This window comes from Protopterus annectens, chromosome 7.part0 (genome assembly GCF_019279795.1).
Source record: "Protopterus annectens isolate FY-2018-M chromosome 7.part0, PAN1.0, whole genome shotgun sequence".
NCBI classification, from domain to species: Eukaryota; Metazoa; Chordata; order Ceratodontiformes; family Protopteridae; genus Protopterus; species Protopterus annectens.
In genome coordinates, this window is record NC_056739.1 from 1,705,762,882 (window position 1) to 1,705,779,452 (window position 16,571).

The 16,571-nt window shown below is 37.4% G+C and overlaps 1 protein-coding gene across 1 annotated transcript in view; it reads right to left on the reverse strand.

Moving 5' to 3' along the window:
* The window catches only part of SMARCAL1 (SWI/SNF related, matrix associated, actin dependent regulator of chromatin, subfamily a like 1), a 911,772-nt gene that overhangs the window by 135,472 nt on the left and 759,729 nt on the right, over positions 1 to 16,571 (reverse strand). The window contains exon 15 of the mRNA XM_044078228.1: positions 2,689 to 2,789. Within this exon, the coding sequence (XP_043934163.1) occupies positions 2,689 to 2,789 (101 nt within the window). The remainder of the gene's footprint in view (positions 1 to 2,688; positions 2,790 to 16,571) is intronic.

A 16,571-nucleotide genomic window follows, 5' to 3' on the forward strand; every position in this document is an offset into this window, starting at 1 on the left:
AAATTAAATTCTGATCATGTGTGCTTTCCCAAAGCAAAAGTAATTAAACCATTTCTTCCACCTATCATTATCTAAGGAACAATGCTTTAATGGTCTAAGCACTATTACCTCTGAAATGCACTTTAACAAAAAGGTGGAGCCAGGAAAAGCTAAGAGTCATATAATGTAATCGTATGTTTATATTCCAGCAGCGAAAAGGTCACATTTTCCAGGTAATGGCAAAAACACATTTTGCAGACCAAATGTGTTATCAGGAGGAAATAAAGAGAACATCTTTAAATCAGTTTTCCACAGCCCAGCATCTTATAGCCTAAAACTACTACAAGAGGATTTTTTTTTAAATTACAACACTGGACCTGCAGATTTTCTAAGAAAATCGACATTTCCAAAATGATGGCTATTTTTTTTAGAAAATCTAAATGATTATTTTATTGATATGGACAATTTGGTCATAAACTAGGCAAGTTTGCTACTAACTCAACCTATAGAACCCATCACTGTGCTGCACTAAAATAACTAAAATGGCTTGAGCTACCACAGCTACTTAACTATCACTAGCTGGGCACAGCCTACAATATTCTCAAATATCCTGAAAAAAACCCTCATTATCCAACCTACTTACTTGTCTATACTCAAGATCCAGTGAAAAATCTCTCCTCTCCATCACCAAGGCTAACAATAATGCAGGGAAAGCACTCCACTCCCACACCGTTGCCAGAAATTGGAACTCTTCCCCTATCCGTGTCCACTGCCCCCTCCACATCCATACTCAAAAACTCCCTCAAATCGCACCTTCTTAATACCTGGTTATGCCCTTGTATCACATAACCCTACCCATACTACTATTAACTCCCCAAACTCCTCTCTGATCACATGCTGGATCTCTGATCCCCTATAGGCTTGTTCATCTGAAAGGGGTACTTTTAACTGTAGAATCTTACCTGATATATTTTCTTGTCTTTTTACCCATGTTCTATATCTTCTTTTACCTGGAGTGTTTTTATTAATTTCTTGCATACACGATGTAACCTGTTTTGTGCATTATGTTGGATGTACTGTATTTGTATAACTTGATGCTGGAGCTTTTCTCCCCGGGCCTCCGCTGAAAATGGACCTGGTCCAGTCGGAATTTCCCGGTTAACAAATGTAAAATAAAATAATTAAATAAATACATCTACTCATCTGGATTAAGAATTAGACAGCAGTCTGTATTTTACCAATCATATAGACAAATTAAATAATTTCATTTTTGGTAAATTTGCCAGGTTATATTCTATTAAAGAATTTTAACTGTGGAATCAAGATATGTGTTGTCGGATAATGTTGCTATTTCTGTCAGACTTATCTCACTCTTCCAACCAGAATATCAGATGTGCTTGCATTTCCCTCTACTTTGGGCATTTGCCACTTAAAAGGAAAGCCCATAAAGCCTTCAACTTTAGGGCTACTGTGATAGTTTACACTCTTCTTGCAAAGTTTCACTTTATTTGTTATCTGTTTAAGTAGTTAAAGAAATGACTTTCTCTGAATTTTAAAAATACTTACTACTGCATGTGTTTTTAAATATTGCCAGATCAACTGCAAGTGCTCACTTGCTAGTAGCTCACAACATACTTGCTTGTTTGCAGCCAAGGTAAGTTCCCAAAATTCCAACAGTCCAATCTTAATTACTTAGCCATCCCAACACCTGACCCTATTAAACTACATAGACCAATTAAAGCCCTAACTCTAACCCTAAAACTCCTACCCGATTCCTCACTCCCTAACCCTACAACTCTAATCCCCCTTCCTAAACCTAAAATATACAACCTTTTCCTAACCTAAAACCTTCATTCCCACCCTTCCTAATCTTAAAGTCCCAGACCACACCCTGAACTTAAAATTCCATCCCCCCAACCTAAATTCCAGGATCACTCCCTAACCCTATATCCCCTCTTCCTGACTGATGTCTAAAATACTAGGCTACACACTCCCACCCCACATCTGCTGCACTTACCTTGCTTGAACTCGAATAACGGCTCGAGTAAGTTGCAGTAGCTTCATTCTCTCTGCTTGACTACCACACCTGGCTTGAACACATATTTGAGTTTGAACATGACAGGCAGCCCATGCGAGTTACAAGACACTAGAGTCTCTAGCTTTGAGACAGGGGCTTTTGTGCGCCCGGAATACAGGTGCTTGTAGTAGACCCAGTTTTGCAATTACAAAAAAAAAAAGGTTTTTAATCTACAATTTTTGCAGCTAACTACACAATAAAACATTATAATGACAACAATAATGACTGGCATTTCTATTTCCAGGCATGTAGTGAAGATATGCTCAGGCCACATCTCTCAACCTCTTAGTGCTCTTATAAACTTAGAAAATTGCTGGAATAAAAGGTTTTATATTAGCATGCATTTGCTGAAGGTTACAAAGTCAGAAACTCAAATTTTTATCACTATTTAGTGATTTCAATCCTCAGTGATTTGTCAGAAAGCCACAAATTTTGTGAGGAACACACCAAAAGTATGAAGCAAAAAATGGCATGCTGCAAAATTCTGGACAGTTGAGAGTTACAGCTCCAACCAAAAGGATTAAACAAATAAAATGATACAGCAAGTCCAACAGTTTTACCCTGCCAAACTATTTTAAACGCATAAAAAATATGTAAAAGGTACAGTATGATTAAAGATGGGAGATTCTTACCACAAGAAATCATCTGCTGTTCCTTTAGCTACTAGGTAATGAATGTTTACTGAACTGCTCTGTCCAATGCGGTGAACACGATCTTCTGCTTGAATTAAAATCTGTTTGGGAAATAACAAAACAGCAGGGTGAGAGAACAAATGTTTACTTTAAATATGCATTATTAAACAGTAAAATCTTTGTCAATGTTTTTTGGCATAAACATCCTACACCAATTTAGCAAGTTTAGTGTAAGAGATTGAGATGAATATCAAGGCACTGTGTAATTAGATTTTCTCTCTCATTCAACTGGTGGCTTTTTAAATTCACCTAGACTTGTACTTTGAGATTACATATACAGACAGTGAACTGCAAATTCTTGCAAATTCAAGAAAATTTTTTTTTCTTGTTGGTGTTAATATCTTTTTTAAAGGGAACCCAACAAGTTTCATCCTCCTGCAGTGTTTTGGTAGGCCACATGACCCTAATGTTTCTAAACATCCATTTTTTTCCCCAACACTCTGAGCATGCATGGGGAACTAAGCTAACCTGAAAGAAACTGCAAAAGGACTTGTAATGGAAGACTTCTTCTGTTGTGTGCCCTTTGCTCTATGAGACTTTCAGTAGTTTAATAAATGGGCCTTCATTTACAGGGAAGATATGATTCGAGTGCTTATTTATTCTGGGTAGTCAAAAATCAGACTTGAAGCTTCTTTGCTACATGTACCCTAGTGAAGAAGTGAAAACATTTTACATATTCTGATATTCATTTTTCTTTCTTTCTTCCACCAGTAATTTTTTTATAAACATTAACAGCAATGCAATCAAAATACATGTGTTTTTTCCAACAGCCAACAAACGTCAACAACAGCATTAAGCATAAGACTACCTAGTATAATGTTGTCCAAAAAAAAACAAAATGCCCGTAAAATAATAGTAGTCTGTGTTTTTAGTACACTATGTAAACTACATTTTTAACTGCAGAGCTTATCCAGAAGATCCGAGACATAACAACTTTATGTCCACTGCCCATTCATTCTCGACTTTCTCCCGCATTCCTGCACAATTTGTAGCCAATGCTATTTCCTTTAACTCTGGTGGAGGTTTTTGTTTCCATCTGCTTGTGATACACTTCTGGGCAAGTACCACTAATAAAGCATTGCAAGCTCTGAGCTGCTAACAGTACCCAGATCTGATGCTCCGAGGAGGAATAAAGATGGGGAAAGGGAGACAGATACTTTCCATGTTACATCAAAACATAGCTTGCAAGTTTCACTTAAAAACTCCTAAACTTGGACCATCTCAGATTTTCATTAACTTTTGAACTGCATTTGCTAAAAGTAATATCAACTTTCATTTTTCATGCTACTCCTTCAGTTTGTTGAAGACAAACATAGTTGTAAATTATTTGATACTATCTGCACCACAGCTGTTTTATTTTAATAACCAATGAACTGCTAATGAGCTTTATACAACAGATTTATTTCAATCTACACTTACAAACCTTACAACCGAGGAAAGCGCATAACCAGGTAGTGCTCCCAGGTTAAAACTGAAGAAAGAGACTTGGTCAAGTGTAGTGGTTACCCAGTTAACAACAAAAAAGTAAATGAAATTAGGAAAACTAGTAATGGGTGCCTAATGAAATTCTGAGGACCACAAATGCCACTCTTAGAGCAGCAGAACTGTAAGTGCAAATATAGAGAAATATTTACCAAGCCTAAGCTCACTGCATTCTTGCTTAAAGTGTATAATAATTTCAGACTTCACTTTTTTATCACAATTTATTTTTCAAAGTGCTGGGATTCACAGTATTAGGTCTCACATGTTTGAAGTGCAGCCATTATATGCAGCATCTCATCCTGCCTAGCTGGTCAGACAGGGCTCGGGTCACTAGTGAAAATAAGATCTTTGCGTAGGAAAGGCAAATCCCCTCACATCTAAATGGTCACTAACATTTCACATTTCAATTATATCGGCATCAATTTAATACAGAGTATTAAGGCTGTAAGTTGCTAATGCTCTTCACTCTGTGGTCCAGGGTTTGCTTCCCTCAGCTTCTGATTGCTTATTGTGTAACTCTAAGTCACTTAACCAGATAGTGCTACTAAGTTGTCCCTGAAAAAGAGGCTTGCGCCTAGTGGATTAACCTTGTTAACAAATTAATAACACAATAAAACAAAACAGAATAAAAGAAAAGAAAATTATGACAGTGACTCCTCCATACATCAAATAAATTCTGATGATATTGCTGAGTTTCCACATTATTGTATTACACAGGATCCAGCCAGAATGCCACTATTAAGAATGTTAACTTTCAAAAGGTAGGCAGAAAAATCAAGGAACTAAGGGCCAGATTCAGAAAGGGTTGCTCTTAGTGTACTTCTGTCCTGATTCTGAAAGATTTACACTCAAGCCATTAACACTGAGAGCAAGGCCTATGTATGAACAGGCTTACATGGGGGCAGACTCCAAAACAGCTGTTCTCAGTGTAAGTGATCACTTAACACTGACAGCAAGCCTTTTCGAATTTGGCCCAAAGTCTCACTGTTGTTTGAAACACCAAAAACCTTGGGAATGGGTATTTTGATATTCAGCTTTTTTTTTACTCTTTTGAAAACTGATGTCATTAGTGGTGGAATTCTAAACGGGGTATATAAAACACTGTTATTTAATGGTAAACGAAAGATGATATTAACAAACAACATTCTACTGATATATCTTCTGCCAGCCTACAGAAGGAATTTTTTTTTCAGATAAAGGACACGTGTGGCTTTTTGAAAAAGAGTACGTGGAAGCAGTAAATCAGAATTTTTTCATTACTCACCAGCTGCGCGGGTTCTGGCTTTTTTCCTCATAGCTCTCTGGTCATCCAAGTAGACAACACTATCCCTCTACGATCCCCCAAGTAGACCACACTAGTCCTCTATGGTCCCTCAAGTAGACTACACTAGCCCTCTGTGGTCCACCAAGTAGCCCACACTCCTCACCTCAACATTAATAGTGACATCTGGTGGTGCACATGTAATCAATTCTAACTCTAGTGTGCAGATAGGACTTTTTTTTTTAGAACAAATTGTAATAGGGCAGTGCTATTATGGTAACCTCAACATGCCACAAACTGTATGTGAGTAAAGCAATGGGAGGTAACTACATTCATTTTGTACTAAGTATTAAAAATAACTCTGTGAACAATAAACAATAGGTGGGTGGAGGGTGTGTAGCCTTTCTGCCACAGTGACCTCTGCTTGTTGAAGATCTACTATTAGGGGGAGTGCACGCACACAGATATAACAGCCTTCCAGTGAAATATTAAAATGGAATGATGGAGAAGAATCTCAAGCAATAACAGGAAATCTAGGGCAGCAGCTACAAGATTCCCTACCCAGCTCTATAGCTTACATGAAAACAGCATTGACTATTTCCCAGGCAGTGGGGGTTTGATTAGTGTGCCTGGTACTGAAGAAGCCATGCAGTGATGAAGGAGGAGTGAAGGATCAAAGACCACTCACCTCTCTCTCAGGGAAGGAGGGTTGGGCATGCTGCTGGATACGTGCTGGCATGACTGCCCCTGATGGAATCTAGGAGGGACTGCCTACAGTGTCTCTTGGCAGGGCTCCTTGCTGGGAATGCCCTCACAAAAGTGGGGGGACATCCAGCATGATTAACGTATTACACAGTCGTCTGTGGGTAGCCTGAACCGTACATGTGTAGGGCTATATACAAAAAAATCTCAAATCACCCCTGATGGCTGCCTGAATAATGTACACTGACTCTCATCCAAATGATAAGGAAAGAATGTGTCAACTGGTACAGACAGGGACTGGATTGAGAGAGAGAGAGAATGAGAGAGAGGAAAAAAAAAGAAGAAGGCAGTTGCAGGATCCTCTTGCAGCACAGTCATGCCACATCTTGCCTATAATAGGGATGTGTTTCTGTCTTGTAATATTTAGTAAATCTGTGTAGAGCAGTCTAAACAGCAGCTGCTAAACATTATGAGTTGAATATTTTTTTGCAAACATGCTGCAGTTTTAGCTTGTAGTATTTATTACATGTATGTAGAGTAGTCTAAAATGCAGCTTCTAAAATATCCTAAGTTGAATAATTTTTAAAACATGATGCAAACACTGATGCAGAGCTAGTGTAGTGTGCATTTAAAGGGCCTTCAACTGTCTTGTTGTACTTGCCATAAGAGATGGCAATAAAGTGAGCCAGCCGCTTTGATGGAGTCTGCTTAAAACTCCACCCGCTCCTACAATTTAACTCATTCCTTAGGTTTCTTTATCCCAACAATATAGTTCTAGTGTTGATTAGGTACCAGAAATCTGACTACTTGATAAAACTTTCATTTCAGTGCCTTGGAATCAAAGAAAGGGAAAGCCAACCACTTTAACTTAACACCTTGCATTATTTTGGCAGAAGAATTTGTCTCTGCCTGCACGACATACCACAAACACAAGGAAATCTGTAGTTTTCTTGTCAGGTACTACCCACAATCTTACACAGGCAATCAGTGCTACGGATAGCAGCAGCTGCTACTAAAGAAAAAAAAAGAGGGGCAAGGTAGAGTGTTGTGAAACCATTTTAAACTGCCTTTAATGCAGAGAGGAAGATCAATGGAATCACACCACCTAGTTGCTAGGGTTTATCACCTGTTCCTCTCTCTCTCTCTCTCTCTTTCTGCTGAGCAGTCCTGATTTGGGTAGTACTGTTCTGGAAGGGAGGGGGCCCTGAAACATTTTTCTTATAAAATATCAAGATATTTGCCATATCTTCTGACTTTTCAACAAGTGTTACAGAAAGCTGTGATACTACACGTAAATAATCCTATTACCATATAAACAACCAACAGTGCACATCACAGAGTATTTTTGAAATAATACAAAAATAATTATTTTTTATTTGATGGTTTAGCCTGCAGTTTCATGTCTCAGTAAGAAGATCCCCCTTTAAGCATCCAAAATAATGGCAACTCTAATCACTGACCGCATTTTTTGTACAGTTAGCCACTTGTACGTGGTATTTTCTGTAAGGCCAAAAAAACAGAAAATAGTCTTAGTCTTACACACAGAATTACTGATTTGTCTTGCTCGAAGATTATGAGTTTAATGTAAGTGTTAGTATGCTGCAGTATAATAAATTAAGGGGTAGAATATAAAAGCAGTGGGAAGATGTAATGTATAAATCATTTGTATCTTACTGTTGAAGTTCATAAGTAACAATTTCCAAAATCTTATCTTATGATTTTCTGAGCAATTTTTTCCCACATTTCTTTAGCTGCTTGCTCAACATCCCACTTCAACAAACTTCCCAAATATTTTATCTTGTGACCCCGCAAAAAGGGGTGTTCTTCACCAAGTTAGGTATATGGGCATAATCCACTGCTACAGTCTTTGTTGTTGCTTCATTTACTTTAGATCCTGCCATAATAGTTCAGTTTATCAAGTATAATTTTTATATCTTGTTCCGGATTGATAACATATATCTGCAAAAATACTATTTTCTCATTAGTATTACTCCATTTACAGCCAATTATGTTTGGATGTTTTATTTCCCTTGCTAAAAGAAAAGAGTAATGGTACAACGCCTCCTTCGACATGTACCTCGCAAAGCACATGCAGCAGCTGCAGAGACCACAGAGGTTCCTCACCAGGAGAATCCAGGGCCTCAAACATATACCCTACATAGACAGGCTAAAAGCCCTGTTCCTCTACTCACTTTCATACAAACTCCTCAGAGGTGACATCTATCTGGCATATAAAGCAATCTCAGACCTCGCCTTGATGGGACTGTTGCATGTCTGCAAGTCAAGCTCCACTCGAGTAACCCGTACGTGCAACCTCAACCTGGTCTGTAACATCAGTAGGACTTGTTGGCAGGATAAATTTGTGTCCCAAAGACTCCTCTATCTGTGGAATAAACTTCCTCTCTACGTCAAGCAGAGTACCTCATTATCCCTTTCTAAGCGCAACCTGGACAACTGGATGGGAAACCGAAAATACACCCCTGGGATTCCACCTGTGTCCCTGCTGGACAGGGGATTTGGCTGCTGACTTGTCTAAACATGGCAAAAACTCTTGGATAGGCTCATAAGGGCCTCAGGGCCAATAGCCTAGTAACATCCTATGATGTTAAACTGGACAGCCCCCATGCTTTGTTCCTCTTGTAAGGCTGAACACTTTAGACAGCTCACTGCTCCACTTCACCACAGCTTGAGTTCCTCTATAGGTATTAAAGATTAATATTGTCCTTGTTTGTGGGAACTCACATGCCTCAAGAGATCTCCCCATAAATTACCAACTCAGTTTGTAAACACATTTTCAGTATTTGAACTATTGTCCACTGAATCCTTTTGAATCATAAGGGTTATGTTAATATTGTCAAATGTATGCGTACCTTCACCAAGCCCATACTGATACATGTCTAATATTCTTTGCAATATCCTTTGCTATTTCCTTTGTCAAAACTGTCGTAAACACTTTGTAGTCATGTTTCATAACAGAAAAGGGTCTCTGCATGACCCCAGATCAGCAGGATCTTTCCCCTCCTTTAGTATAACTGCTGCTACTACTTTTTTCCAAGTCAAGGACACATCCCCTAGATAAATATTCCTAAAACATACTAGCCAGACTTTTATTACCTCCTGCTTCTTTTTCTACACTTCCATTGGAATTCTATCATTACTAGGATTTCCCTGTGTTCTGGTTTTTCAATGTTTCTTCAGTTTCAGTTTCCTTTATTGTTGATGTTAATGTTCCCCTTTCTACTTCTGTTAACCGAGGAAGTTGTAATTGTCTCAGATATGTTACCATTTCCATTGTGTTACTCTCAGCCTCTACATTTTCCTATATTTTTGCATTACATTCATAATTTTTCCTGACTCCACTTCTACCCTACTAGTCGCATAATTCCCGCTTCTTGTTATATACTTTCAACCTTTTGATGTCTCAAACATTGAGACAACAATTTGCTTGCTCTAAGGTTACTGTAAAAAATATCTACCTTCAAACCACTGCACTATGTTCATTCATATTTTATAAGTACTTTTACATACGCATCCTTGCTTCTTTCAATTGCACTTCAACTACTGTGTTCTACAAAATCTTTTTACCTTCTGTAAACCCCTTAGTTTTTAAGCCCTCAATAACTACTGTGACTATTACTCCATATCAAATTTACTTTCATTGTGACCACAACTATTACAATTCTTTACAAGGTCTTTACTGCTTATGTTCAAATCTAATAAAATTTCAAGTAACGTTTGATCTATCCAACCATTAAATGGTTTGCATTTCAGATGTAGTACTGGAAAATGCCAATGTTTATCCCAAAAGACCTTTTACTTACTTTAAAAATTCAATTTGTAAAGGTGCATGGTATGACAGTATCAGTGGAAGCATTTTCATGGTTTGGACCATATTACAGTATTCTTTTAATATGTAACAATTATCTAACCTCGGTGGTGAAGCAGTAGTGTTGTTGCCTCACAGCAAGAGGTTCTCCCACTCGATTCTCGGCTGGAGCACCTTCTGTGTGGAGTCTGCATATCCTCCCCGCGGTCGAGTGGCATTCGAAAGACATGCGTAGAATGGGTGTGGCTTCGTTGAAGGTTGGGTGTCGAGCTGGCACCTCGGCACCTGTAAAAAATCTACTGCCAATCATTAGCGGACCAGAGTTCCGCTGTGGCGACCCCTAACCGGAAAAAGCCGAAAGAAGAACTAAACATCAAACCTTGTCTCACAACCATATTTTGCTGAAAATGTACACATTCCACTTAAATGCGTCTTATTTTTATTACACGAATAAGACCAAATACATGCATATATTCCTCCAAGTGTCTCCCCCAAATGGTATTCTGTGACATTTTTGGGCCTCCACAGACATCATCCTTAGTTCCTATAGTGTTCCAGTCTCTAGCTAACACTGTACATTCTTGATGAAAGCTTCTAACATCTCCCATAATATTATTTATACCTTGTCTCACTGTTTTCAGTGGAATTTATAGTGCAGTCAGTATAATTCATACACCTTGCCAACAACCTCTCACCATTATAAAGTTTTCCTGCCTCTCTCAATTTTTTGCCTTAATCTTCATTACCAGACCTCTTTTAATTAAAATGAAGACTCCTTTCTTTCCCTCTCCTTCTCCAACAAAAAACATTTCTTCCCACTTTTCTTTACAACTCATTAGAATTTCCTGTAATATTATCTGTGCATTACTTCTAGAAATATGTCAGTATCTCATCCTGTTTTTTTATTTTATTTTCAATCAGACCATTACCACTCCAAACTAGTAATTCAAATTGTGCCATATTAAAGTTTATATTTGTACTACTTACACTCTTTGTATTTCTGTTACAGGTTGTTGCTGTTGTTTGTCTTTCGGCTTTTCCTGGTAAGGGGTCACCACAGCGGAACTCCGGTCCGCTAATGATTGGCAGGAGATTTTTTACGAAACGCCGAGGTGCCAGCTCGACGCACAACCTTCAACAAAGGCAAGCCCATTTACGCACGCATTCTTTCGAACGCTACCCAACTGCAGGGAGAACATGCAGACTCCACAAAGAAGGCACTCCCAAGCCAAGCCGAGAATCGAACGGGAGAATCTCTTGCTGTGAGGTAACAACGCTACCGCCGTACCACCGTGGCATAGGTCCTTAATAATCTGTTAGTATCACTTTTCATAACACTTTATAAACTTTCAGGTAATATTGCTCCAGCTGAACCCTATCTCCTATTAGGATACACAAGACCATCCCAACCCAAGAAATAAACAGCATATTACTCCAAAAAACTCAAACTGGCACCCAGCAGATAAACTTTAAACCAAGACAAAGTCAGGTACCACAGAAAAGGAACTCAGTACTGCCTTGCAGTTCAAAAAATAAGCTAGTTTAATGGTAGTTTGAAAAGCATAAACACATTTAAAATCACAGCATTTTTGTCTTATTCAGTCAGACTTCATCAGATACACAAAGCTTCATGAAACAAAAACTGGCACAGAGAGAAACAACTGACACCAAGAACACTCTCTGTATGCTGGAAAAACAAGGAAGTCACTCGAGTGATGAAACACAATTTATTCCACGATGTGATAAAAACTCCACAGCATTAGCAGCATGTACAAGTAAAAAAAAATATATTCCACAGTAACACAATATCCACAGTCAAGTCTTCAGAACTCAATCACATCTTCTGGCAGTTCTAGATGGAGCATAACATTCACTTGCTTCTTTCAGGTCATTGGTACATTAAAATAATAACAGTTCACTCCTGGTTTGTACCATAGTCTTGTATTATCTTGTATGTATCTGGGTCTGTTGAAAGACACATACAAGATAATACAAGACTATGGTACAAACCAGGAGTGAACTGTTATTATTTTAATGTACCAATGACCTGAAATAAGCAAGTGAATGTTATGCTCCATCTAGAACTGCCAGATGATCTGATTGAGTTCTGAAGAAGTCCAGATGGATGAAAGCGCTTGACTGTGGATATTGTGTTACTGTGGAATATATATTTTTTACTTGTACATGCTGCTAATGCTGTGGAGTTTTTATCACATCATGTACATAAAGCTTCAGTCAAAACCACACACACACACACACACACACATATATATATATATATATATATATATATATATATATATATATATATATATATATATATATATATATATATATATATATATATATATATATATATATATATATATATATATACCTCAAAATATTCCACCAATTAAAACCACAACCAATAAAAATTCTCAATTTTCCTGATTAATTGTGACCAAGTGTGACTTGCAAAGTGCCTTATGATTTAAAACATTGAAAGTACATAAAATAAATTACACCTTGTAAAAGCATAAAGAACATCTAAAAGGTGACAGTATAAAATGGTGAAAGCACAAAAAAATTACATAATATTTCACAGCTTAACATATTTAACTAAATAAAATGTTTAATTCTGTTAAAATTCACTAGTTATGGAATGCATGTTAAAACATTAAAATGTATTTACTCCCTCTAGTGGTTCTTTTCTAAAATGACATATTTAATGTGAATGAACAAAACACAATTTCTTTTTTCAAAGCTTAGCAGCTCTTAATTTTAGTAAGGGGGCTATGGAGGTACAGCCATTAAGTCCTGGTGGGCTGGTGGCTTCCAAAATCAATTGCCACCATAGCTCCCTATATTCAATCTTTTACTCCCATAGCCCCCTCTAACTTCCTTCTTTATCTGTTCAAATACAAAGAAAGAATAATACGCTCTGTGACATAATGTATGTTTGTAAACAGCATTAGACTCTTTTTTTAGTTTGGATATCGTAATGATGCTCATAAATCCTTCTCCTCAATTTTCTCTCCATCTTTCCGACATAGAAGGATTCACATTCCCCACACAGAGTTAGGTAAATCAGTCCATTAGATTCACAATTATAAAATTGTGCACTTTCTATCCATTTATTCCTACTTGGAAGGAATATTCTCGCCTTGTTTGATATGTAAATACACTGGGGTACATCTTCCACATTTATATGTTCCCTTCCTTTTCTTATCACCACTTCCAGTTTTGTAAGCATTTTCTAATAAAAACTTTATATTTTGGGAGTTCCTGTAGACCACTTTAAGGGGTTGGTTGCTACATTCTCCTAAGTCAGTAAAACTAAGAAACTTTTCCCATTCACTTTCGATTACCTTTTTAATACATCCTGCACAGCCATTAAACTCCAAAACTAGTGCCTTACCAAAATTTCCTTCCTCTGTAACTATATACCCTGGCAGAATCTCCTCTATTGTACCTAGTATAGGTTTAAATTTTGACTTTCTGCCCACTGCAACCTCTCTTTTACCTTCTACAATAAGGCTGTCAGCGTACCCTCTAGCTCTAAAGAGAAGTTCAAGTAGGTTGCTTTCTTCTTCATAATCTACTTCTTCTGATACCATTCTGCTTGCTCGGACATATTGTCCTTTAATATTTTTCTTGTAATAGGCAGGATGTGCTCTATTAAAATGAAGAAAGGAATTAGAAAATGTTTTCTTTCTATAAATCTTTGAACAAAAACTTGGCCTCTTTCTTAAAAATTTCTATATCTAAAAACTGCAACATTTCATTGCTATTATATGTGAACTTTAAAAAAGATGTATAACATAAAAACTCCTCTAAAATTTTTACACTCCCATTCCATAAAATGCCTAAGTCATCAAGGAATTTCCTATAGAGGTTCCACTGGCTTGCATACTTGGACCCTAAAACAAATTTCTCCTCCCACCTAGCTAAAATTAAGTCTGCATAGGTCAGAGCGCAGGCCGCTCCCATTGCCACACCTTGTATTTGCTGGTAGAACTCACCATTAAAATATATAAAATTGTATCTTAAGAGCAAGTAAGACGCTGTCCGGTTCGATTCTCAGCTAGAGCGTCTTCTGCGTGGAGACATGCGTGAATGGGCGTACTTTCGTTGAAGGTTGTGCGTCCGGCCTGGCAAGCCGGTACGTAAAAATCAACTGCCAATCATTAGTGGTGACCCCTAACCGGGAAAAGCCGAAAGACACAAACAAACCAAGTCAATTAAATTCAAGCATACTATCTGCTCATTTCTAGTGAGTTTTCCATCTTCAAAAATTATTTCTTCCAACATTCTCATCCCTTCATTGTGTGGGATGCAGGAAAACAAATCAATGACAATTATTGTTACAAATTTTATTTCATCACTCCATAATTCATCCTTAATTTCCCTTAGGAAGTCCCATGAATCCCTCAATATCTGCCTTCTCTTCAGCCACAATTTTTTAAGCTTAGCATCAACAAATTTTGCTAAAGGCAAAGTCTTAGACCCATCTGCTGACACTATGGGTCTGAGCAGGGAGTCCATCTCATCCTTATGGACTTTGGGGATTCCAAATATTGATGGTATTTTAGGTTTTGTTACTTTCAAATAATTGTAGTTTTTTTGGTCAATCAGACCTTCCCACATCATGTTGTCTAAAACCACATCTATCTTCCTGTAGGCAATAGTAATCTCATTTAATGACACTAAAATATTTACTGGTGTCATTTAAAATTATATTAATCTTCCCTTTGCATGAATAATGGCACAGCATATTAACTATACAAACATTTTCTCAAGGCAGTAGAAGGGATGCTTTGTATAAACAGCAGTGCAAAGCTTCTTCCAGTTCACTTATCAGACTCAAACACCAATTTACTCTCTTGGGTTGGAGAACACTATTGGAATTTTTGAAATATTGTGCTTATTTCACTTGGGTGCAGCATTCTACTTCTCTTTATCCTTGTGTGGGTAGATAGGTAGGCTTTTTACATTCTTTCATTTTGTATATTGCCTTCTACAGGTTTTTCATTCTTGCAGCCAGTGCCCTCTATTTGACACATCCCCCTTTAACTTTCACTATATATTTTAAAAGCTGCAGTTATTTTCAAAAGGTCAGACTTGCCTATCCAGACACAGTGACTCTTCCCTCTTGCAAATCAATCACAGCTTATCAAGAAAGGCAGCTGCATTCTGGCAGCCCTGGAAATAAACTTAGAATCTCCTACTCTGAATGGCTGATAATAAATGTGGCTTTAACCAAATAACACACAAAATGAAACTAAGTAGTTATTTTCTCACTGATACGTACCAATTTCAATCATTTTAGCTGATCTTCCAGCAGGAATTGTATACATTTTAATTAAAACCCTGCCAAAAGGGGTAGGATTAGCATAATGGTTAAGATGTTTAAGTCACAAATACAGGTTACATGGTTTAATTCTGACATCCTGTTATTGGCTGAGCTTGTAATACCATGCAAACTGATATTTAATTGCAACTGTGAACCTTTACTAAATTTACTTACCCATACATATATTTTCTTTCATCTAAACAAGTCCCTCAGTCAGCATTTCTAGTGCATTACTTTGGTGAATTCTGCTATCTAGGATACATTCATTCAACATAGTCTTAATTAACATTATATCAATTTCTAAACCTAGTGCATGCATTATCGACACTAACTTTATACAATATTATTTACTGTATTCTATCACATAATATATTAGTTTCCTCTTTCATTCATCATTCATTTAAATAGGGACTTTCGTTAGCTAGCATACAGTAAAGTCCATCTTCAGTATCATTTTTAAGTAATATATGAAATACAATACTTATTAACTTTATACTAATTCCATAGCTATTTTTGGTTGGTAGTGGTTAGCGTTGTCGCCTCACAGCAAGAGGTTCTCCTGTTTGATTCTTGGCTGGAGCGCCTTCTGTGTGGAGTTTGCATGACCTCCCCGCAGTCGAGTGATGTTAAAGGCATGCAGGTAGGTGCGAGTGTGAATGGGCGTGCCTTCGTTGAAGGTTGGGCATTGGGCTGGCAACTCGGCACCGTAAAATCCACTGCCAATCATGAGTGGACCAGAGTTCCGCTGTGGCGACCCCTAACCGGGAAAAGCCGAAAGACAAGACTTATTGATTTCAATGACAAAGCAGCATTCAGAATAATACCCACATTTTGATTATATCACACTGTTTTCCATGCATTTAAATTTTTTTAATTAGTAGATTTATTTATTTTTTTTAATGGAATCTTCCACTTTGCTTTTTTAGAAACTGTTTTATCCATTACTTTTTTTTTAAAAAAACAGGAAAGGGCATCACAGGAACACTCTCCCTTGAAGGACCCATAGATTCCTTTTCTATATTTGCTGACTGGTTGCTTGTCCATGCTGAAATTAAATCAAAAGGTGCTTCAACAAAGTATTAATTTAAGGGTGTGCACACTTGTGCAACCAGCTTAGTGTACGTTTTTTTATATTTTTTTCCCTAACAGATTTGTTTGTTTTTCAATTGAATTGTACAGGTTATAGGTCACATTAAAGGTGGGAAAAGTTTTGAAAT